Source organism: Sturnus vulgaris, chromosome 1, assembly GCF_052056855.1.
Source record: "Sturnus vulgaris isolate bStuVul1 chromosome 1, bStuVul1.hap1, whole genome shotgun sequence".
NCBI lineage: Eukaryota > Metazoa > Chordata > Aves > Passeriformes > Sturnidae > Sturnus > Sturnus vulgaris.
The window spans coordinates 83,414,983-83,438,306 of NC_142243.1; the positions used below are offsets into that span (position 1 = coordinate 83,414,983).

At 39.2% G+C, this 23,324-nt stretch overlaps 1 protein-coding gene across 1 annotated transcript in view; it reads right to left on the reverse strand.

Annotated features, from left to right (window-relative positions):
* Nucleotides 1-266: 266 nt before the first annotated feature.
* The window catches only part of TRIO (trio Rho guanine nucleotide exchange factor), a 243,123-nt gene continuing 220,065 nt past the window's right edge, over nt 267-23,324 (reverse strand). Inside the window, exons 40-57 of the mRNA XM_014872340.2 lie at nt 22,734-22,837; nt 22,078-22,147; nt 20,474-20,563; nt 19,750-19,842; nt 19,127-19,177; nt 18,836-18,913; nt 17,793-17,984; nt 16,709-16,886; nt 15,120-15,889; nt 10,704-10,951; nt 9,834-9,972; nt 9,461-9,488; nt 8,459-8,621; nt 6,340-6,461; nt 4,721-4,799; nt 3,891-4,091; nt 3,315-3,453; nt 267-1,803 (exon numbers count right to left, since the gene is read on the reverse strand). Of these exons, the coding sequence (XP_014727826.1) occupies nt 1,261-1,803; nt 3,315-3,453; nt 3,891-4,091; nt 4,721-4,799; nt 6,340-6,461; nt 8,459-8,621; nt 9,461-9,488; nt 9,834-9,972; nt 10,704-10,951; nt 15,120-15,889; nt 16,709-16,886; nt 17,793-17,984; nt 18,836-18,913; nt 19,127-19,177; nt 19,750-19,842; nt 20,474-20,563; nt 22,078-22,147; nt 22,734-22,837 (3,288 nt within the window). The 3' untranslated portion in view covers nt 267-1,260. The remainder of the gene's footprint in view (nt 1,804-3,314; nt 3,454-3,890; nt 4,092-4,720; nt 4,800-6,339; nt 6,462-8,458; nt 8,622-9,460; nt 9,489-9,833; nt 9,973-10,703; nt 10,952-15,119; nt 15,890-16,708; nt 16,887-17,792; nt 17,985-18,835; nt 18,914-19,126; nt 19,178-19,749; nt 19,843-20,473; nt 20,564-22,077; nt 22,148-22,733; nt 22,838-23,324) is intronic.

Consider the following 23,324-nt stretch of genomic DNA (forward strand, 5'->3'; position numbering starts at 1 on the left):
TGGCATTTTAAATATAATAATAAATTTTAAAAACTGTCACTCTACTTCTTAACCAGTTTGACATTTGGGATACGAATAGCTCTCTCTCTCTCTCTCTTCCATTTTTTTCTTTTTAGCAATCCTTAAAATTGACTAGTCTTGACTAAATTCTATGCTAACCTTCATCTTAAACTAATAATGACAGTGTGGTACAACACATCCGCCCAAGCCCACCCAGAACCCCCAATCACACAAACAAAACCATAAAGCTCGCCGTACTAAGTATGTGCTTTTTCTATATATTTATTACAGTTACAACAGAGGTCCTCATAAATAGTTGCATAAAATGTTAAAGCCACAACATTGCACATGATATGAAAGAAAACAAAATCCCAAATGAGTGCATTTACAGTATTTCATCCTGCTGTATACTGCTTGACAATTGGGTCAGCAAGCTGGGCACCAACCCAAAGTTCTTTTCTAGGGGGACAGTGAGTACTGACCCAAACTGAAGACCCGCACAGTGGTATACCACCATTTAGGAAGGAGGGGGGAAAAAAGGATAAGAGGAGGGGGAAAAAAATTACAGACTGAAGGCAGGTAACAGTCTATGTACAAGTAAGGCCTACATTTTATCAGAGCAAAACAATTCATTCTATTTGTATGCAAAATCTTTTGAGGTTGGATGCACTTAAAAGCAGAGTCTGATCTCAGTGCACTGCTACGTGAGATACATACAGGCGAGGCAACTGGAAAGCTCTAGGACCAAGTGAAAACCAGATGTTATAAATGGAGGCCGTACCAATGGGCAGCCATTTTGGTGAGTCTTCTCCAGGCATGATCTGATTTTTGTTTAACACCAGTGCTTTAAACATAGGCATTTCTTCCTTGAATAAATCTTGAAAACGGTAGCTAAGTTCACTTGCAAAATTCAACTCTTGTTTATTAAAAAAACTATTTTTTTGCAGAAACCTGAATAAAATACTGTTGCTGTATCGCTCGTGACTGCTTTTTGCAGAGTACAGTGCTATTGTCCTCCACCCCCGTGAAGTCTGCATCTCCAGTCCCCCGCGCCGCCCCGCGCGGGTCCCTGTGGAATGCATTTGCACACGAACATTCACTAGCAGCTGGTTGGCTTGGGGTTTGCTTTCCTCAAAATTCAAGTCAACAGCTGATTGGCAGAAGGAGTCTATCTCCAGTCTGATTGATTGGCAGGAGGAGTCCATCTCCAGTCTGATTGGTTGGCAGGTGAAAGAGAATGAGAGAGAACTTCAAGCAAGGTCAAACTCTTGGCAAGAGCCTGCTCTGTAAGAAGTTTTTAATGCTACGGATGGGTCGAACATCATTCTGGTGTTTTCGCCGCTCAATGAACGAAGTCAGTCTGGATATATCAATGCTGTCAGCACTTTTGCTATTTCCCAGCTGCAGCCATTGCTCCTGGAGGGCCAGTGCAGCCGAGGGACGCTTAGCTGGGTCATCCTGAAGTAGGAAGCATACAAAATCTTTGGCCTTCTGGCTAACTCCTTTGAAGTAGTCATCTGGGAAACTAAAGTCTAAGCGGCAAATATTCAGGCAAGTTTCCTCTACACTTTCATCCAGGAAAGGAGAGACTCCACTAAGAAGGACATAAGTGAGCACTCCAATGCTCCAAACATCTGAAGTGAGTGAAACAGGATTTCCAAGAATAATTTCAGGAGCTGCAAACTCTGGGTTTCCAAGTAACTGGTGGATATAATACGTGGTATTGAGCTGGACTGCATCTCCAAAGTCAGCCAGTTTTATTGTTGGCTTAGTGGAACTCTGGTCCACCAAAATATTTTCAGGCTAGAAAACATAAAAGCAAAAATTAAAATATCTTTTTTCAAGTCACTCTAACACACATTTAATGCTCCAACTTAACTGCTTCCCAGCCAGTATGGTCAGCTCTAGAACATAAATAGCTGCACTCTATAAGGATCACTGCAGAAGGCCAGCTCTACAAAGCTCTGGGGCAGTCTTAACAAGGCTTCCCTAGACCAACCAGCAGGTGGGTTCTTGTCTATTGCAACATACAGTGAATGTGCTTTAGCTTCTGGCACTATATTTTTTGCAGGAAATATAGTTCTGCCAGTTAATACTTCAGTTGTTTGTGACAGCAGCTTTGCAAAACTTCACAGGAAATGTGTTTCAAAACTTAAGCTTAAGGAACAGCGATTACAAATAGAGGGTGAATAAATCAACTGCTCCATTTGTTTTACAACAGAGACAACAAAACCCTTGCATTTAAAGACTGAAATACTTTGTAGATATTTGCATGATGCTTTCAACAGAATCCAGTTTTATTTGGCAATTCTTTCATGAAATGCAGCTGTACAGATGGAAGACAAGCCCTGTTAGGAGACTATGGCAGCAGAAGATCCTGTTGGATGCACATGACTTCAAGAGAACTACCCCATTATTGGTGAGCTGAAAGTAGAATTATTTCTACGGTTTTATTTCTTAAGCTACTGCTGCTGTAGCTGTAATCCCTGCAAAGTAAGAGCAACTTACCTACAACTAGTTTTTAATTAGTTCATCTCTGTGTGAGACCAGAAAAAGTACTGGTGAACTCTGTATAGCACACTAGAAAAAATTTAATGGTAGCAAGATGCAAAACAGCTTCTGCTTGGAAGACAAAAGTACATGGAGGGAAAAGACTCAAGCTTTTTGCTTTTTCTCACCATGACCCTATTTGGCTGAAGAGACCCTGCCTACAAAGATGACTTGTCAATGCTAAAATTATTATTCATATACAAGTGAAAAAAAAGGTGTAAAGAATAAGTTTTTAATTAAGGTTTACATTAAGACCTTCTCACATAGTTTTTTTTTACTAGAATGCATCAAACCCTTGTGGCTCAAGTAACACCCAAAGGGAAGAACAAAGACCCAAAGAGGCACCATTCATGTAGATATCACAGCCCTCAAAGTGTAAAGAAGAGAAACATTTTTGCAGCAGAAGAGGAAAAGCAGTCTCTTTCACTCTATGCTTCTTGTGAAAGAAATGGATTTCTGCTGCAAGTTTATCAGAAAGTAAATAAATAAATGAATAATCAAGCAAAACTTCCTGTCAGAAAATATTTCCAGCACAAAGAGCCATATAGGGCAAGCTAGCTATAAGGAGAAAGCATAGGGAATTGAGAGTTTCTGCTTTGCTGGCTGTGAGTGATCCAAGGCATTTGGGAATGGAGCCCCAGGCCATATCCTTCATGACTCTCAAAGCATTTCACAGTTCTATGTTCCTAGCTGCAAGTTTTCTAGAAGAGGGAGATTTTTATGCCTGGAATGATGCACACTGCCCAGTCTCATTAACACCTCACCTTTAGGTCCAAATGTGCTATTCTGCAGTTATGAAGATACTGCACAGCTTCCAGAATCTCTCCCAGGTAGTGTCTGATCTTCCCTTCTGTGAGGTTTCCCCATCGCACGACGTAGTCTAGAAGGCGACCCTGGTCAGCCCTGTTAGAATTACAAGGATTGTATTTTGGATTAAGCCATACATCAGAACTGAGAAAAAACTTAAGAGGCTACAGACTCCAGCAGTAACTGTAGCCTGCAGAGCTTACAAGACAGAGGACTAGGGTATGATGAGGAGATTTCACATCAAGCTACCAGATCACAACATTCCTAATTCACTTTTGCGGCCATTTGATACAAAAATACTGCTGAATCTTAAGACTAAGACAATCATCCACATGTCAATTTAATATCTCTAGTTGTTCCCTTCTAAGTATTAAACTCAACATTTTAGTAACAGCATTAGACAATTGCAGTATTTTACTTAGGTGCTTTCAACCTGCTATGAAATTTTAGAGCTCCTTATTCATAAACTACCATAAATGCCCCAGAAAGTCAGCTGTAAAATGCATTTTACAAATAATTTAGAATCCACACACATTTCTAACACTAGTATGTAGTTGGTGGAGGTCTCAAAGGTATCAAGAAGGCCAATGAGCTGGGGATGCTGGAGATTCTGCATGACTCCAAGTTCATGGGTAACCTGGTCTCGCTTCATCAACTTCTTATTCACAAACTTAGTGGCTACTGCTCGCTTGGTTCCCTTCTGGTCACACTTCTTAACGACAGAAAATCTGCCCCTGGAACACAACAATGAAAGGAAAGAATCAACCAAGAGATGCAATAAGGACATACTTTTACTTGAGATATATACTCCAAGAGATCTAATTTTAGATCTCTAGTAAGTTATCCTTACAGAAAAGGTTCTGGGCATGAGAATTTTCAGAGCATGCATCAACTACAAATTGTGTCTGTAGAAACTTGACAGAGATCTGTTATATCTCACTTGCAGACAACCTGTCAAGAGTAATAACCAGCTTTCAAAGGTCATCATTAGGTTGGACAACTCTATATTCTACATTACTTATTTTGCCCATTTTCAGACTTCTGTCTGTAGTTTTCATTCCCTAAATAAGAAGGTTTAGGAAAACTTCGCTACAGAAGCAGTGTCAGTCACTGTAAGGCAATTTATTTTTTATATTAAAAAATATCCCTTCATCTGTGATACCACTTCAGCCTAATTGCATTCTGTTTTATGCAGTGCCATCTAGTGCTGGTAAAATTTTCGCTTCTTCACTTCTATTAAATCCAAAAAAATTCTGGCCTTTTAGGCTCATACATTAAGTATTCATCAAGGAGAATTTAATTTTTCAAAGTGAAGTCAGTATTTTGACACAGACAGCTTTGGAGATTAGCATACAGTACGCACCTGCCAAGCTCAGCCACTTCACTATAGTGGGAATCAAAGTTGTCTTTCCAGATTACCATGATCCCATCACTTCCAGGACCTAAACAAACAAAAAAGAAAAGGGTAGTATGTCCAAGATTTAATATACTCAGATCCCTTGGCTATGAGGGGAATCACCCCATTTTATTAATCCCCATGTGACACGGCAGCAGCAGGACAAACTGGATTATACACCAAGGCAGCCCAGCCAATGCAGTAGAACAGATTCTATAGAGGGAAATGTCTGTACAGGAATGAGTTACCTTAGCAAGCTGAGGGAAACAGTAAAAAGAAAAGATCGTACATTATTACATTATATCTCATAATCCATAATACACCTGCCATTGAAAACCAAACGTGGTGAGGCAGTGTAGCAGCTACCTTAGAGAGCAACTCTTATTTTTCAGGAAACACCTGTATAAAGACCAATATTTCCCTTCTAGTCTCTTATATATTGCCACACACTCATCCGAGGGCTTAGCTACTGTCTGTCTTGTGTCAGTGAGCAGGAAGTGCCTGAAATAATCACCACGTCGATATGTTGTCAGGCACTTACTGTGGCTACCAATAGATGGAGCTCAAAGTGGCACTACTGAATATAAACCTCCAAAAATTTCAGATGAGATTTGGAAGGGACACATCTTTCACAGTCTGGTTTAGAATTCCAGGAAAACAGCAAAGCTCTTTGAAAAAAAGGCAAAAAAGACTCTATTTTAAAGAGGTTTGGGACAACTGTAGAAATCCCCATATCAGCTGAGACACTTCATGTCTTGGGTTTTTTTATGTGAGTCAATTTGAGACAGAGCCATTGTGCTAAAATCTTTGAATAAATTCTCACCTATGGAAAAATATATGGGCTTCACAATAGACTAAAGGACCCAGATGGCATCAATTGTTATGAACTGCTTTGTAAGAAAATCTGTGATCCTGCTGTCTATATTTTCCCTGTTTCTAAAAATGAAGAATTATGAACACACACCAAAACTTATCACTATGTCATCACACACATCAAGTCAAAATCTTTTTTCCCCTTTGCTGTCTGCCCGCAGAACACAGGCATTTTTTTCATCTTTGCACATTTCCTTTTTATTCCTCACATTCACATTGCCTTGCTTCAGGTACTGAAATAGTTTAACTGTATATCAATGATGCAGAGACAAGAACTAGTTGTACATTCTCCTAAACATTGTAGCTTTACAATTCAAGCAAAGGAGAAAGTAAAAAATATAAATTACAAAGTAATGCTACTCTTATCAGTACGCTTTAGAAATTATGTTAGCATTGTACCATTCATTGAGACTAAACTAAGAATGCTGATGATAAAATATGATTTTATCAGTGTGTTGTAACTAGCACAGGCAAATTGAATGCATGTTGACAGTACTGTGGAATGTGTGTATGGACCTCTAATCAGTTACATCCTAAACCCACATCTATTCCTGATTAAACAGGCAATGTATTACAGGTAAAAAGGCTCGTTATCAATACTTCTTTAACAAAGGGGTGTACAGGAGCTGAGCACTGATTTTTTTTTACTGGTCTATAGGTACCAGGCACTTCAACTGTAAGCAGGCTTTAGAAGAAGGCAGAGACAGGCCTACCTAAAACTCGTAGACTGGCGGAGGATGAAACCGAACCCATGTCGTTTGCAGCTATGCACGTGTAGACACCATCGTCTTCCGCAGTGACGCCAACGATCTTCAGCGACGCCTCGCCCAGGTCACTGCGGGACACAACGGCACCCCTTAACTTTACACTAACTTCACTGACCTTAAGCTATGAAAATCACACAAAGTCAGGCTGATATTGTTTATGCTTCTTATTCTCCAGCCCTTATCTCTCTCTGGATGATCATTACCGACCCTGCCCTGCCCTACCAGAAGGATCCACCAGAACCCAAGCGCTTTGTGTTCATCAGTATCTTGGAAAGTACTACAGATTACTAGAAAAACATCCTGACTGACACTCTGTCTCACCATGTCTTAGGCTCTATTCTTGGAAAAATCAAGTGCTTCTCCTGTTCCTTCCTGCTTCCTTTACCTACTTTAAGTTTTGGAAGCCATATCAAGACAGATATCCATCCTTGTTCTTTCTGAAAGGTTCGTTTCCATCCATGACTCCCAGGAAGTGTCAGCTGATCAATCATTTGTGCTTTCAGAGCATTCAACCCCGTAAGAGAGGGCTTGCCCTTCAATAAAAAAGTAACACTTCACCACAACTCTGGAGACCTCAGAACCTGGGATAATGAGGATGGAAGGAAACCAGAAAGGACTTAAGTTTACTCTATGCTCCAGGGTAGTGACAGCATTAAGCTAGGTAATACAAGAGCAGAAAGACTCTGCAGGCTCTTCCTTAATCTTTCTCACTGTTCAACCACCCTTTTTGTTTGATGGTTTGTCTTTAAATGTCTGCTTAAATTTTCCTCTGTGCAATAAACTTCTAGTACTCTTTTGACTATCTGCCATGGACATGAACAACAGGTAATTTAATTTGCAAGTCTCTTACAAATGTGAATACTTGGCAAGTCCTCTCTACACTTTTCACCTCTAGGCTCAAACCAATCCTAACATTGTATTTTTTTTTTCACAATAATGCATACTTTCAAGATCTTCTATCATACTTATTGCTTTCCTTTTGGATTCATCTCAGCTGCTACAAGTAATTTTACTGACTGACCCCAAACCTATTTGCAATGGTCTTCACCACACAATTTCAGGGGGAAAAAAAGAAGGCAAAGTTTAGGAATATAGGAAGATGACAGCCTTCCCTAGCTCAAAGAACATTTCAGGATTATTTCTGAAAATCTGTCAGCCACAGCCAACATAATTTAGTGGACAAAATTCTGTAATGAGTAACAGTGAATTAAACCTAGCAAATTTAGCTCTTATACATCTCACAACAGACCTGGATGCAGTAGCAAAGCTGCCACACTGCCTTTGTCTTCCCATTAAAAACAAACAAAAAACCCAATGAAAAGAAAAAGCAGGGGCAGCAGGCAGTAAAGAACAGTATAACATGCCATCAATTTTCACAAAGGAGCCCTTCATTCTGAATTAAGAGTGTAATTCATAAATAAGGCATTTCCTCACACTGAAGTTACTCATTAAAATACGTTTTCTGTATATAAAAGATGCTTGTTCAGAAAAAAAAAATCTTTTTTAACCTGCAGCTTCTCATTTCAAAATAACAATTTCTCCTGAAAAATTTCTCCTGCTGTTTGAGTTAGCAGTTATTCTGTTATGTTCTAACATAGCAAAGCTAAAACCAGACAAAAGTGTTAATATCCATGCTTCAATAATGAAGAGTGATGTCACGCCAGAAGGAAGCAGAGGCTTCTTTGCAAAACACTTCAGTGTGATCTGAAAGCCACTAATGGAAATAAATGACTGACAGGATCTGTCACTGTACTGGAATGTCATGACACACTGGTCTGTTTCAAGGACCAGGCCAGTGTGACAGAACCACAATGCCTTCTGCAATAGCTAATCAGAAAGAGAAGCTTAATTTTATTTTGTTTTAAAAAAATCCACTGATTATAACATTTTGTTACCCTAACCACATACAGAAGTTACACAACATCTCTAGAAAATCTCAGTGACATATTTCTGTCTGAGAGCAACCCTATTCTCATGCATCAAAGCCAAATGCTGTCCTGCACCAGGGGTGCAAATTAGAAATATAACAGTTTCAGCAGTTCCTGTTGCACATGACACCAATTACCTGTATGAAATGCTGTGATGACCGTCATTGCTCAGTGTATTATGATCAGGACCTTTCCAAGTAACTGAAGCCTTGGGGCGACCACAGACTTTACACCTAAGCACGATGGTCTCTCCTGTCTCACATGTTACCTCACTCAATGGAATTATAAACTCTGGGGGAACTGGAGAAAGAGAATTAATGGCATTAGGTAAACTGAAGCAAACACATTTAATTGCTATTCCTTGCACTGTTTTCTATTAGATGAAGTAGTACTTTAGATTCCCAAGGTGTGTATATATATCCCCTGCCCTTGGAGCACATCCATGGTTAGGCCCCTTGCTGGTGCTCTACAGAGCTAGTGAATTTTTCACGATGTGAACTTGGACACAACACTACTGCTGTGCCACAGGTAACCCTGAAGCCTACCATGGTGGACCAAACACCTAGTTTATGGTAAGTGAGCAAAATCTACACTGAAAACTATTTAAGGATGTGCTCAGCTAGGCTATCTTTATATCCAGCCAAGTTTGCAAAAGAGAGCACAAAACACTTCATCCACTGAAGCACCATAGTGCTTTCCCTTTTCCACAGGTGAAACTCAGAAACTTTGCTTCCATCTATCAAGCTAAAACCCCACTTTGGCTTTGACCCTAATGCACCACTATCTTTGTCCTGATCTGCCTCTGCACTGGAGAGGTGCTGAATGTTACCTAGGATGCAACATTAAAAATAAAGCAGCTCCAATTCCTCGCCTTGTTACTTTGCAAATTCAGCAAGGCCCCACTTCCATACAGAACACATCATATGGTCCTTGTGTTTTATGTTGTTTTGGATTTGTGAACAAAAAAGCATTTCTTGCATCTTAAAAAAGAAACAGAACGTATTTCATTCTACCTTATCTAAAAAGAGCCTATCTATTTTTCTGTAGAAAGCACTCAGTTCCTGACATAATTAATATCAAGCAAATAATGTTTTGATCGAATTTATTTACTGAAACATCTAAATATTAAAGCAACTTACCATCATAAATGTAATTGGGGTTGAGAAGCTGGAAAAGAGAATTTAAAGAATTAATGTCCTGATAATCTTATAATAACTTAAAGAATGGTAGAAAACCAAGCACAGAGATGGACCAAAGTTAACTGTACCCACAAAATCCAAGAAACGGCTGAATACTACAATTTCTGCAACACTCTATTCTTTTTGCAGTACCTCTTTTTTTGTATGATGCTTTCAGGTTCTAAGGTTATAACTTCCTGTTTCCACATTTGGAAAAAACTGCCCACTAAAGTCACTTCTGTCTTTGATTCCTTCCTGTGAAGTTCTGACAGAAGCTACTTTTAAAGAAATCCCAACCCAACTTCTTTTGGAAACTACATCTTTGAACACTTACTTTTACAGAAACCTTGTTGGCAAGTCCTTCTCGGGATTTGCGATAACCATTTTCTAGCTTGCCTTCCCTTTTGCCGTCTTTATCTTTTTTCTCAGATTTCTTCCTTAATCGGAGTGCTGTGTGCCAAGACGTTGACTTCCTGAACACAGAACATGAAACTCTGATCAGTTCTTTTCAACTCCCTGTTATGTCCTATGTCATCTACTTTCATGTGGCATTGGAAAAGTATGCCAAAATGTTATTTCTATGTAATACGTTAAGTATTCCATCCATAAGGGATGACACCCTTGGCTAAAACTATGAACCAGCTTGTAATGTTGTCAGAAGCTCAGTATTCCTTGAAATCACTGCTTGAATGATGAAGTTTCTATATGAAAATGCAAACTGAGCAACAACCAGTATGAAACCCATACCAAATGCAGCCTTACAAAAGCTTTACACAAAATTCAAACTTTGATACAATTTCTTCCACTGCAGATATTAGAGAATTGTTCATAGCATATAGTCATTTTCAATAGGTTTGTGGCTTAAAGGAGATATCTAGGAGCTCTGAAATATTGAACAAACACTCTCTGTTTTCCTAGACAAAAGTGTCTAGACTGGTAACTCATTATATTAAATAAACAAGTTAAAACAAATTATTTCTGCTCTTAGATAAAGCATTCTTTTCCCAGAAGATTAAGCTATCGCAACTTTTTAATAAAGAATATGTGCTTCTGGGATCTTTCTTACTAAGGGACCTCTCCAGTACTTGTTCTGTTTGTTTATTTCTCCACGATCACATCAACTTTTGGCCTTAAAGGGTCAAAGCCTTCTCTAAATTGGAAGCTTTCTTCCTTCCTCCCCTTCCATGCACACTCAGGCACTCACTTGATGGTTCCATCAGGGTTGTCAATGATGATTGCACTGGTATGCCCCAAGACATAGCCGGGAATCCAGCCCTCGGCTGCGGGGCACTGATCGGTGGCGGCTCTGAACACCAAAAACATGTTCTGTTGGTTGCTGGCTAGAATCTGCACGACCTCTCCTTGGTAGACATTTATCTCATCCTCCTTCACTGCCGTGTAATCGTGTGTCACCAGCATGGTGGAGATATTGCTACTGCTGCTACTTTCACTCTGCAAGCATCAATCAGAAGCACAGAGAGCAGGGGGGAAAAAAGAGAATCAAGTTTAAAACTCATGAAGAAGACAGGCTGTTCTTGGCCTGCTACATTACCTACCGAATCCATTTGGTTTAAACTGTAGACAAAGAAAAGAGCAATGTTTTCTCTTTTAAAGCTGCCTGTGTGTTTCTCTTGTGCATTAATCTGATATTTGAACATCTTAATGTCTTCCTGCTGCACAAATTTATTCCTAATACAGTTACTCAATATAATTTCCTTTAACTAGGAGTCAGTTTATTCATAAATCTCAACTCATCTTCCTTTCAAGCTGACACTGAACATTGCATCTTCATCAGGCATCAAAACTACAGTACAAGCATCTAAGACATTTTTTCACAGTTTTGCAAGTTCAGTTTCAAAATCATAGTCATTAGCTCATATAGCTCATAATCACTGGAAACTTCAACAATAAAATATATATATGTAGTCTTTCCTAGCACTACCTGTCAGATCTCAGACACCGGCCTTCTGCACACAAAACTTGACAAGCTACAGAAGAACAAAACAGGGCTTTGACAGCATCTCTTAAAACAACGAGACTTATCTCTGGTTGCATCTGTATGATCAGGTTTATTCCTCTAAATGCAGAGGATGAAGCAAATTACTGAAATAAGAAACTATTAATTTGATGGTCAAAATAGACCCACTAAACTGTAAGAATCCCTTCTAATTAATTAGTGACTAAGATACCTGAGTGTTGTTACCTGTTTAACGTACACTTTTAACTACTGTTCATGATTTTGTTCATTTCCTCAGCAAGCATTTGAGGAAAGCTAATTGTGGCTGAGAAGGTGTACATTCAAAATCATATTATTTTCAGAACAAAAAGCATTCTTCTGACCATGAACTTATTGGAAATTATTATTTTTTTAGAAGTAAGACTTACTTTGTCCATTTGCATCTATTCCTTATATGAGGTTTAATAAATGGAAGTGTGAAAACTATTATCAGATTACACAACGTACTCCTTTAGTAATTTCTTTCTTAAAACAAGTTAAAACCAAGGTGACTGGCCTATTAATGGTGTGGCATGAAGTGTGTGTGCCTGTCTTTTGTCTCTGTTCTTACTTCAAACTGTTTCAGGTCACTCAGTACAAGTGAGGGCTCACTATGGCTCAGCAGAAGCTGAGCTGAAGGAGGAAATGAGCACCCATGTCCTGGATACTCCTATTGCTTATAGAGCAGAACCATATTAGTACCACTTATGTGCTAGCAGCCAGTGGAAAGCTTGGCACACAGGATTAAAACAATATCTTTTTTTTTTTCTCAGAACTGTCAAATATTTCTCAAATATTGAGGAGATGCAGCAGGGGTCAGTGGACAGCATGGTGCACTGGGAGCCCTGAACACTGTGTTCTCTTGCAATCTGCTAAAAGCCATGAACAAGTCACTCCATCCCTCTGTGCCTGTGCTTCCCTGAGGACTCTGGCTGAGAAACTAAGACATTTGGAATGGAACTGTCTCAGATTACTAATTCATAGCATGTTTAACACCCTGATGCTTGGAGTGCCAGTGACTCTGTACATTTTATTCTAGCTGGACTGTTATATTCAAATTATATTCAGTGACTCAAATCTTTTTGCCATATTAGAATGATGAAGCATATGCTACCTCAGTGAGAAAGCTCTCATTGTGGACTGTAATTCTACTAAGGATATTTACATTCATTTCAGATGCTGTATTTCTACTGGGAGAACTAATTTTCTAGTTGAGAGGATGGCCTGCATGGCCTTTTGTATTAGTAAGTCCTTTCTATGATTCAGGCAAACTGGGAACAGCTGAACCAAAGAAATTAAGTCTCATTTTCAGTAATTATTTAAATTAGGAAGACAACTTGCTACATTCTTTTACCTAGATGAAAACCAACTCTATTTAGAAACAGCAGCTTTTGTTGATTCCTCCTTTTAAGACTTAGAAGAGAAGATGAAGGGAAGTTGCAGTATCAACCTAAGCCTCAAACCTTGCCTCACACATATTCCTGAACATAGTGTTTCTTAGCATGCAGCAGAATTGTGTAATGGCAAGACTGACCTTTCTATAATATAACATTTCTTTCTGACATTTAAGTCTTGAAGGATCATAATAAACTTTGAATATTTCTTACGTTCAACAGGGACAGTTAAATCTGTTAAATAAACAACTGTCTGGTAACTACTAAGTGACAAATGTTCTCGAGAATGTGTTTATACCAGAATTCATTCTCACCACAGAAAGATAGCCTTTCCTTTTGCCTTCCAAGGAAGTAATTATTCTTGCACAGCAATGTTTTCTTACTGAAAGTACTTCTGGTCGTCACTGACCTCAACTATGGGATTAGAGGAGGATCTACAAACAAAATATAAAAAATTCCTCCCATATTCTTTAACTAGCTCATTTTTTTTCTTAGAAGTAATTTTTACTGTAAGTAATCAACCATAGCCATATGTGCATGTGAATATACATACACAAATGGTTAAATTAAAATAAACCTTCACAATCCATTTTCTCCAACTTGTTCAGTGTGATGTGAAGTCCTGCTGATTGGCCTAGAAATGAGGTTGGAAATGAGGACTTATGGCCCATCTCAATTACCAAATAAAAGAGTTATATAGCTGTGAACATAAAGCTGTGAAGCAGAAGGCATGCATTCCAACACTACGTTTTACAGTGAGATAAAAACAAGCAATGGTGTCTTTGCTGAGATAGTATCAAAATCCAAATGTTTTGAAAACTCAGTGCCATCCGATCATTCCCTTTCTCTTTTTTTAATGCAACAACCTGAGCTAGTATTATGCAAGTACTGCCACCTTGATTCACATACTATCCAGTAAACGCAAAATACTCAAATTACCCCATATTTTGCATTACATTACATCACATCACATTTTGCTAGACTGAAGATAAACACAAGACAGAGCTAAATCAAATAAAAAGCTGAAGGAAGATCAGGACAAAAATACAAAAACATGCAAAGCATAAATTTTTTTCCTCTGAAGCTATTATAAAAGTAAGTGTAGGAACTAAGAAGTCAAGAAAGCTTTGTGTGTTAAACAGTTCTATAAAGAAACACATGCATTTAAAAAAGGTCCAGCAAGTTAGGTGATTTGCAAAACTGGTATTGCATATCATTTGTGAGAGAGAAGAAAAACAAACATTCATGAACACAATGCTTAGTGAGAGAAAAATCAAATGTGAGTTTAAAAAGAAAGGCACCATAACCTGCCTACCACATCCATGGCAAATGCCTCAACATTTTTGCTTTATATTTGCACATGCCCCCTTGATTCCTGTGTTGTTTTCCTGGTGGATGTTATTAGAGATAACGTAGATTCTGTTGATAGCCCGGATTTCTGCACAAACACACCAAGTGCACACTAAGAGGCTGAATCTCCAGAAAACTGAAACCAGTTCTTCTTACAAAGGAGAAAAGACAAGTGGAGCGGGTAATCATTTTGGTTGTAGTAGAAAGTAGGATTATTGTTGCTAGGTTTTGTTGGCCCATTTTGAGTGGATTGAAGAAAGCTTCCTTGATCAAACACAGGATTTAAAAAGAGATTGATGTACAACAACTAAGGCTGAAAGGAGAGGGGGGGAAAAATAAATTAATAAAAAAATAAAAATCAAGCAGCCCAGGGAACGTAGATGTCTCCACGAAGTTAAAACTCAACAGGACAATGGTGGCAAATTTGTGCGTGAAAGGGAAAAAAGCCCCAAGGCAGTCTGCCAAAATCCTGAAGTCAGATTTAAGTGCTGGCGCAATGCATACCCCAAGGTGCTCTGGCTGCCACGCTTCAGCATGTTAATTACGTGCCTTCAAATTAGAGACAAAAAAGCAAGGACAGCAAGTTAGTAGGTATCAGCCTAGTGATCTGTATTTTCAGCAGAGGCAGAAATTGCATCTAATGTTAGCAGTTGCTTTTGCGTCTGTATACATAGCCATGTTCGCATGTATACACACACACAGGATTTTTAATGCACACTCTTGGTTTTTTAATGCGCAGAAGGTACCGGAACAGTTGATTATTTCAGAGCAGTAGAGCACCGGAGAGCCGGAAGTTAGTACGGAGAATGACGGCAACGCACAGAAAGGGAGCATGGAAGGTTTTAGAAGAGCTCGCAGGACAGAGGTGCTCCGCTCTTACCCCATTACTCTGGGTGGAGTGAACTGACTGCTCGCTGGTCGAGGAGCATGTGCTCATGCGGTCTGTGTCCTTGCTGTGTGAAGAGTGGCGGTGGACCTGCCGCTGGAGGGAGTCATTGTCCCCAGGGAAAGTGAAGGAGCCAGGGCGGCTGGCAGGGGATGCTGGGATGGAGCTCCAAAAGGAGCCCTTCTGCAGGGGGCTGCTGGGTGGAAAGGTTTCCTTGCCAAAAGGAGAAGGGAAAGTCGTGGACAGAGGAGAGTTCATTGGAGAGATGGCTCCTGGCCTTGGCTTCTCAAGTGTCAGCGATCCTATGCTGTTTCTTGTTCGGCTGTCCTCTGAGATTCCACGTGAGTCTTTCTGGGCTCCATCAGCTGAGCCAGAAATGTTTCCTGCTGTCTTCCTGGGACTTTCAATAACTTTCATCTTGGGAATTTGTTCAGCTTCTCTCTGAGGACCATCCGGCTCTGCACTGGGAGGGTGCCTGTCTGGCTGGCTCAGGTTAGTTTCTAAGGAGGTGTTGTAGTGTGGCAGGGAGTGATTGTGAATGGACATACCTGACATCTTGTCTGCCTCTGCTTGGGCCGAGGCTGCAGAGGAGACCAGGACTGGGGAATGGTGTCTGACAGGCTGGGGGATCCGGGATGGCCGGCTACGGCTGGAGCTGGGGATGCCACTACAGCTGCTGGGGCCGCCGCTGTTACCGCTGCTGCTCCCGCCGCCGCCTCCACCACTGCTGTGGTTCCTCTGGTACTCGATCGGGGACGTCAAGGCTGCAGTGGGGGTGAGGGGGGCAGTCAGGGGAAAGGGGGCAGGAAAGGGAACAGGAACAGTTTAAAACAGACATGCCTACTGGCAAAAAGGGGAGTGCTGTTCAAATACATTTCCTTAGCAGTGGAAGGACTTCAAGTCACTTTTCTGTATCTAACCTTCATGACCTGCTGTATCTACCTATATTAAAGATTAAACATCTGAAACTAAGAAGAAATGTTCTCCTCTAGAACCACACTTATCAGTCAGCAGCCAAGTTGGAAAAAAACAGGTGTAACTCCACATTCTCTGTGTTTTGTTACTCATTACAACTGTTTAAAAAAATCTAGGTTGGGACAATAACCAACATATAAAAATAGAACAGGAACCTTCTAGTGTCACAGCAGATAACACCATCTTCTGCTTTTCTCCTGGTGAATCTGAATGTTGTTGTCACAGTAAGATGCAACAACAACGGCCACCAACATAATAGAAGCAAAATATATTCCGAATAGATGCTTAAAATTCCACTTGAGTTTAGCCTTTAAAGGTTTGCAGTTGCTTAAAAGGGGTACACAAGCTCTCAACGGATGGCACCTATCTTGATTCACTCCTACAAAACATTTGGAAAATTTCACCAAGAGAACACCATGTAAATTCAGACTACCACTCTTATAATAAATGCAAGCATCTGTTCTGAAGCAGAAATGTGGCACATATCCCCCAACTGTTCTGTATTAGCTCAGGAAAAAGGCAACTTGCAAAACATTTCAAAGCCAAGAAAAGAGAGATGAGAGAAAAGTCATCCAATTACAAACTTTCAGTAAAAGAAAATAATATACCATTTAAAAAGTTGCGCTGGTTTTCCAAAATTTGGTTAATTTCATGGATCCATAACTGGCGGACTCCTGGGCTGGCAGAATGCAAAATAAAGGTCTCCGTGACATCGCCCGTTCTTGATGTTAGTGCAAATTTACATGGATCGCTGTCCACATTTTCCTCCAGGGAAAGGCAACTCACCTTCATGAAAAAAAAAACCAACATGTATTTTATGGGAACACACCTTTAAAATCCCTTTCTTAGGAGTTTAGAGTCAGATCTTCAAATGATAACCACTTGTTCCTTTAGTAAAACAATACCATGAAATGAAGTTGCTTAATTCGAGTAAACTACGAATTAATGTACAGTTTACTGACACACTGTGCCTAAACAATCTCCAGCAGGTCAGCATGGCCCAATATTCTCCATCCCTCACTTTCCTTTCAGGTTAGTTAAAATGCTGAGCCTGCTATGGAGCTCTCTCTTCCACTGGCCCCAAGAAAGGCTTCAGCTGCAGGTACAGCAATGCCTTGGACCTGGCTGCTCAGCCAGAGCTATTAACAGCAGTGGCAGGCAGAGCACCAAGGTGAATTAGGGGAAGCAAGGTCCACCCAAAACACTTCATGAGGGCTGCTGAGCCCTAATATTATCAGTTTTTTTCAGGAAAAACTTGAAGTGGGGAAACTTTTTTTGTTTGAGGAAGAGCTGACATATCTATGAAGGCTGCACTACTTACAAATGTTATCTACATATTTGGGTATCAGAAAGGATACAAAAAGTGTTATTATCTCTACTTGGAATGACTTTGTAATGTGGTGTACCTATAGCACAGAGCTGAAAACTAACTTTGTGAATACTTGTCCAGAACTTTGTGCCAGAACGTCTGTTTTGATATGCTTCATGCAGGAAGCATCAGATCCAAAGATCTCCACTTAACATCGGAATGAGAACAAATTTGCTAGGAAGTAATTTCAGGAAATGATTGACACCTCATTCTACTCCACGATTGCAGATCTAGATGTCACTAGTGACTGCCCACAGAATGAAAAACTGTTACCTTAGCAGAGTTTGTGCAGGGGACACAAAAGACACACACACAACAGTTACCTTGATACTGTTTTTAAACAAGAATCCGGGCATGGAGAAACCTTTCTTTTTATCTAGCAGCTCACTGAAAATGACAATCTGCTCAAACAGGAAGACCCGTCTCTCCTTGCAGCGTGGCAGAAGTCCTGCATCCTGGTCTGTAACCAAGAATGTGTCCTGGAGCAGGAGCTTACCCTGGGCTACAATTTTACCCTAAACACAGAGGCAAGAAAAAACCCATTTAGTGAAGTTCTTTGCTTCTATCCCCAGTCAAACTTTTTGAGCACCTGTTCATGACAAATAGCTTTGTGATTTCCCACCTTCCAACTGTCATTGGCCATTATATATTCACTTCTCCTCCTATATACAAGATATTCTTGTGCTCTTTCTCAAAAAAATCCAAACATCAAAAAGAAAAAAAAAACCACCAACAAAAAAAATCCAACCCCAAAACCAAAACAAAAAGCCAGACCGAACCCCAAAAATCCACTCTACCCTTTTCAATTCATACTGCAGTTTGAGGCTTGGAACACTAAGGCTTTCATTTCTCTATTCTGAATAACTCCAACAGTTACTCATATATTCTTCCAGGGTGCTGAATAAGGGCAGAATTCAAGTTCATGTCTGCATCACAGAATATAAAGAGCTCTGCAAGTAGAACATGTGACTGTGGCCTGGCTCATGCATCCTGCTTGAGTAGCCGATTTCCATCTCTCCTAGACTTAGCACAACAAGGAGTGCTGCAGCTGCCGTTAAGTACATGATAGTAATGCTGATAACTGATTATTTCACTACTTTTCAAGCCTTTAGCCAACAAGGGAACTGTAGTAAGACTGGTCCTTTCTTGATTTTGCAGAAGGGTTTACCTAGTGTGACTGATACAGCAGGTAATGTTTCCCAGGAAAACGTCCTTGGCAGGGCTAAGACTTGATTTTTCATTTACTGCTTTTTGCACCAGCTAACCAGATAGTGAAGAAGCACTGTGCACATTTCTCCCTACAATATTAATGGTTAATTTCTAGAGAACCTGACAAAATCTCTAAGCAAAATTCCAGCCAACTTACATCAAATCCTTGCAGGCGGCCAACATTCATCATGTCATTACACCGTTTTGGTACTATACACATGACCTCTACAGCTTTCTGTTCAAGACAAATAAAAAGTCAAAGCTTTATTTTCCAAATGAGTTAGCAGCATAAAATTTTGTTTCATTTGATATGGTTGTTTTAGAACAGAAATGCAAGAAGAAAACAGTTATAATCACTTTCTCAGGAAGATCAGAAAAAGTGACTGCCAAAACAAGAGAAGTTCAGAGTTAAAGAATTCATATCACTAAGAGAAAATGTCTCAAGTACCTCTAGTTCTGTTGTGTCAAGATTAGCTTTTTTAGAATACTTGAGGAAGTCCTGAAAAAGAAAAAAATCAAGTAATATTTCTTTTCTCATTAATCATCAACAAGAAATCTTAGAAAATCTGAATTTGATATCCTCTGTCACAATATGACAGAATGCAGAAGACCACCATTTGGATTTAGCTCATAGAAAAACATATGCTAAGGCAATGACCTCTGTACTACACAGGGTTGTTCTTCAGTAAACACTTATGTCATATTAAAATGAAGGCAGGTGTAGCTGAAGCTGTGATGAATCCCAACAACTTGTATCACGTTTGAAAACAGTTGGGAGTCCCTTCTCCCATTCCTGTGACACTGGTACAAATTTTAAACATTTCCATGGCCTAAACACTTGGTCTTTAACTGTTAAAAGAAAAAACAAATTTCTGCCCAAGCCGTCTACTGCAATTTTTATAACTATCTGGATGTGCTCAGAAAATAATCATATAGCACTGATTACAAATCTGGGTTCTGTTAGGGAAAGGGGTGCAAAAACATCAGCATTAATTAAAAAAGAAAACCTATCTGCTAACACATCTATAACATTTCTAATAACACAACTCATTCATCTCAACACCACTTTACCTTTAGTAACAGCTGGTATTTCATAATTCTCTGCACAGGTTTTATTAGCAAGTCCGTGAGCTGAAGTCTGTGGCCCAGACGTTGCTTTAGATCCTGAGAGTTGTAAAAAAAAATTTGTTTGTTCAGTTAGAAAGACCTTTGTTTTGCTGAGTTAGAAACAGAGCATACATATCAGTATATGGATATATATATATATATATTTAAACAAGGATATATCAATATAAATTGTTATCACACCAGAAACTGTCAAAAGTCAGAAAATAATATCTTCAGTTAGCAGAAGCTGGAGTCCTTTCCCTTATCTCCCTGGCTCCCAAGGTATTCCCTTCTGCAAGCATCTTTCATCTCTTTTTGGACAAGGTTTCAGAGTAAAATGTAATTTTTCAGTCACAGGTTGTATTCTGCTTATTTTCAACAGTGATCTCTGCTTATCCAGAATTGCCATTCTATATAAAATACACTGGTAACTGGTCTGGGCTAAGGCTACTAAGGATAAGACTCTACTGAATAATTAATATCTTATACCTAACCTTTAGTTTTCATCCCTAGGAGTCTGTATCAGATTTGAGAAATCAGAATAGAAATGACAAGAAATTGTAATTTAAAACATTAACAACACTATTTGCCGAATTTTCTTTTGTTGTTGTTTTTTTGTTTTTTTTTTCTAGTTTGAGCAACAGATTTGATAATCCTTCACCTCACATATCCTCTCTCAGGGACTTACCTCAAAAAACGTATCAATGTATTCTGAGACAATGTGCTCAGACTTTGGTTTGTTTTGGCAGTAAACTATGTACATGTGCAACCTTCTCTCCTAGAGGAACAAAGACACAAAGTGATACATCATTATCAAGAAAAACATATGCCAGATTGAAATGGAGAATTATTTGAAGATGTACAGCAGTTCCAGTGTATGAACTTAAAAAGACCCCTTCAAGGAAAAGAAGCAGTTATAGATGCAGAAATAACAGATCTGAAAACACATTTATTTGGGAACATCATTATGATTTTAGAAAGGCAACAGTAGTGAAAAAAAATCCCACAGCTATAAATCCTCCTGAATGACAGGTGTTCAGAGATTATAGCTCAGCATGTCCCACAATAAAGTTAAGCATGAAAATGGTTATATTTTTCTTTTACCAAGAGCCATGGAAGGTTCAACAAGATGACCCCACAGTGATCCCTTCCAACCTTAACCATTCTGTGATTCTGTAATGGAGACTTTGAAATATAGTATTTTTTATTCTATTTTAATAATCTGATTATTATTGAAATTTATTAGAATAATTTATATACCTCCTCCTGATTACATGTACAGAACAGTTACGAGAAAAGTTTCATTTACTATTTGCTTTTTAAATAAAATAGTCTTTTATTTACTATTTGCTGTCCTCCTACTGGAGTTTGGGTGGGGTATAGGTGATGAAGCCTGGAAATGGAGGCACTAGCATTTTTTAACTCTGATTCTTTATCTTTTGCATGTGCTTTTAACACCAAAGCAACAGAAAAAGAGAGAGGGAATAACTTCTGTCTTTAAGATTGATTCTTGAATACTGACATTTCTGGTTAAGAAGTACAGACATACTTACTCCAAAATCTTTCCTATCACTTTGCTAGGATTTGCTTGCTGTTAGAGGCTTTGCTTCCCAGAGACTTACAGAGTACTGACCAGTGAAGATAAATGGTAAGAAAGAAATGAAAAAATAAAATGGAGATTGGAAAGGACAGAGGACACAGATAAGAACAGGAACTGAATCATTGTGTTCTAGCTGATAGGGTTTTGTTAGAGGATGCTGTAATAGCATCACAGCTTGCTTTTCCATCTGGAGTGGTAAAGGTGCCTCTCAAAGACAATTCAATTACAAATATCAGGAGAAAGTAAAACAGCAATCAGAAATGGGGATAGCTACTTCCTTCAGGTTTCCCACTATGCCAGCAATAAATTCTCAGAAAGGGAAAGGATACAGAACTAGAACATGCTCAAACTGGACGAATGAGCCTCTTTCCTATTTTTATTTCTTATATTCCATGCTATTGCATGGATACCTGAGATTAGAAGGCGGGTGTCATATGAAATAACGATTCCCTTGCACTGAAGTGTGAATTGAGAAATGCGGCTCATATTCATGTTCCCTCTCCACAGAAAGGTATTGAGGACAAAGACTAGAGCATTTACTTCTCCTTTTTATAAGCTTTTAATAGCTATCTCTCCACATCTTACAGGTGAATAACATTGTACAGCACTTTCTCAACTGTATTGTACTTAATAGTCAAACATGTTGGTCAGTAGCAGCAATGGAGTTTGCCAAAAAAGACATTTGCACTTACATGTTTAACAAACAGGGATCCCAGCTTTTCTGGATCTTCAAGGCACTTTTCCAACTCTCCTAAAAAGAAGCTGAACATAAACAGAATAAACACTTATTTTTTCATGAAAGCACACACTATAGCAACAAGTAATTGCAAGGCAAAGGGGTCTTACTGCAAGGCAAGAGAGTTTTGTGTCCCCTATCAGCAGCACTGGATATTAATGTATGTCCAAACTGGCAATGGCCAATATAGCTTTTTAAAAGGACATGCTGAATCCATGCCAAGATGAAAAAAATCCCCTGGAATTCACTAATAAAATTATTAAATTTCATATATATTGATTGAAAGCTTTCCCCTTCCTATTCTGAATGCTTGAGATGCTAATATTGCCATGCTAACCACCCCTAAAAAATTCATTAGATTGTATTGTTAGAGAGAAAGCAATGTACAAAGTTCTGTCAATATCAGAGAACCTCAGCTGAAGTTCTTGCTATATATATACATACATACATATATACATCCTTCTTGAAAGCAAATCTTCACACCAACATTTGTAAGCTGTAGTTACATTTTCTACAACTCAAAGCACTAAACCAACTGTATTTGCCTTGTATCTGAATATCTGAGGAAATAATTCCTAAAGTCAGTCTAATTTTTTTAGGTACGATACATACTCTCTGTGCCAGTCATAAATCTGGTGAATGTTTCCAAATACAATCTTGTCTTTGCCTTTCATGTCATCAGGTACGCCATCTTCCTTCATAAGTGCCATATAACCCTGCAACAGTCCAGGTGAATTCACTGTGAGCATTCTTACTTTAAAAAAGAAAAGCAAATTTTCTTTTAATCCCCCTTTTTCCCACAAGATATCCAATGGCAACAACTTGCTTGGGACACAAAGCCAAACCAGAAAACTATTCTGTAACACAGCATAACATAAAGCATGGACACAGGTGAGGCTGTCTACACAACACTGCTGGAAAAATGAATTCACTCTGCCAATTTAGCCTGCGTGAATAGACTCAAAGCATGAAGGAAACTTCCACAGGCTTCTCCTTACTGCCTGAAGGAGCTGCAATGCCTTGCTCAGCTGTTCCTGAGTAAATGTCAGAGCCACTGAAGTGGTTTCTGTGCTGCTTTGTTCTGTGTCTCTTATTTCACTCACACCAACCCAACACCAAAGTGCACTGAAGAGGAAATTGCCCATGGGACTGCACTCCATGGACTACTGCTTGCAGTATCAGCAAATCAAACACAAAAAAATT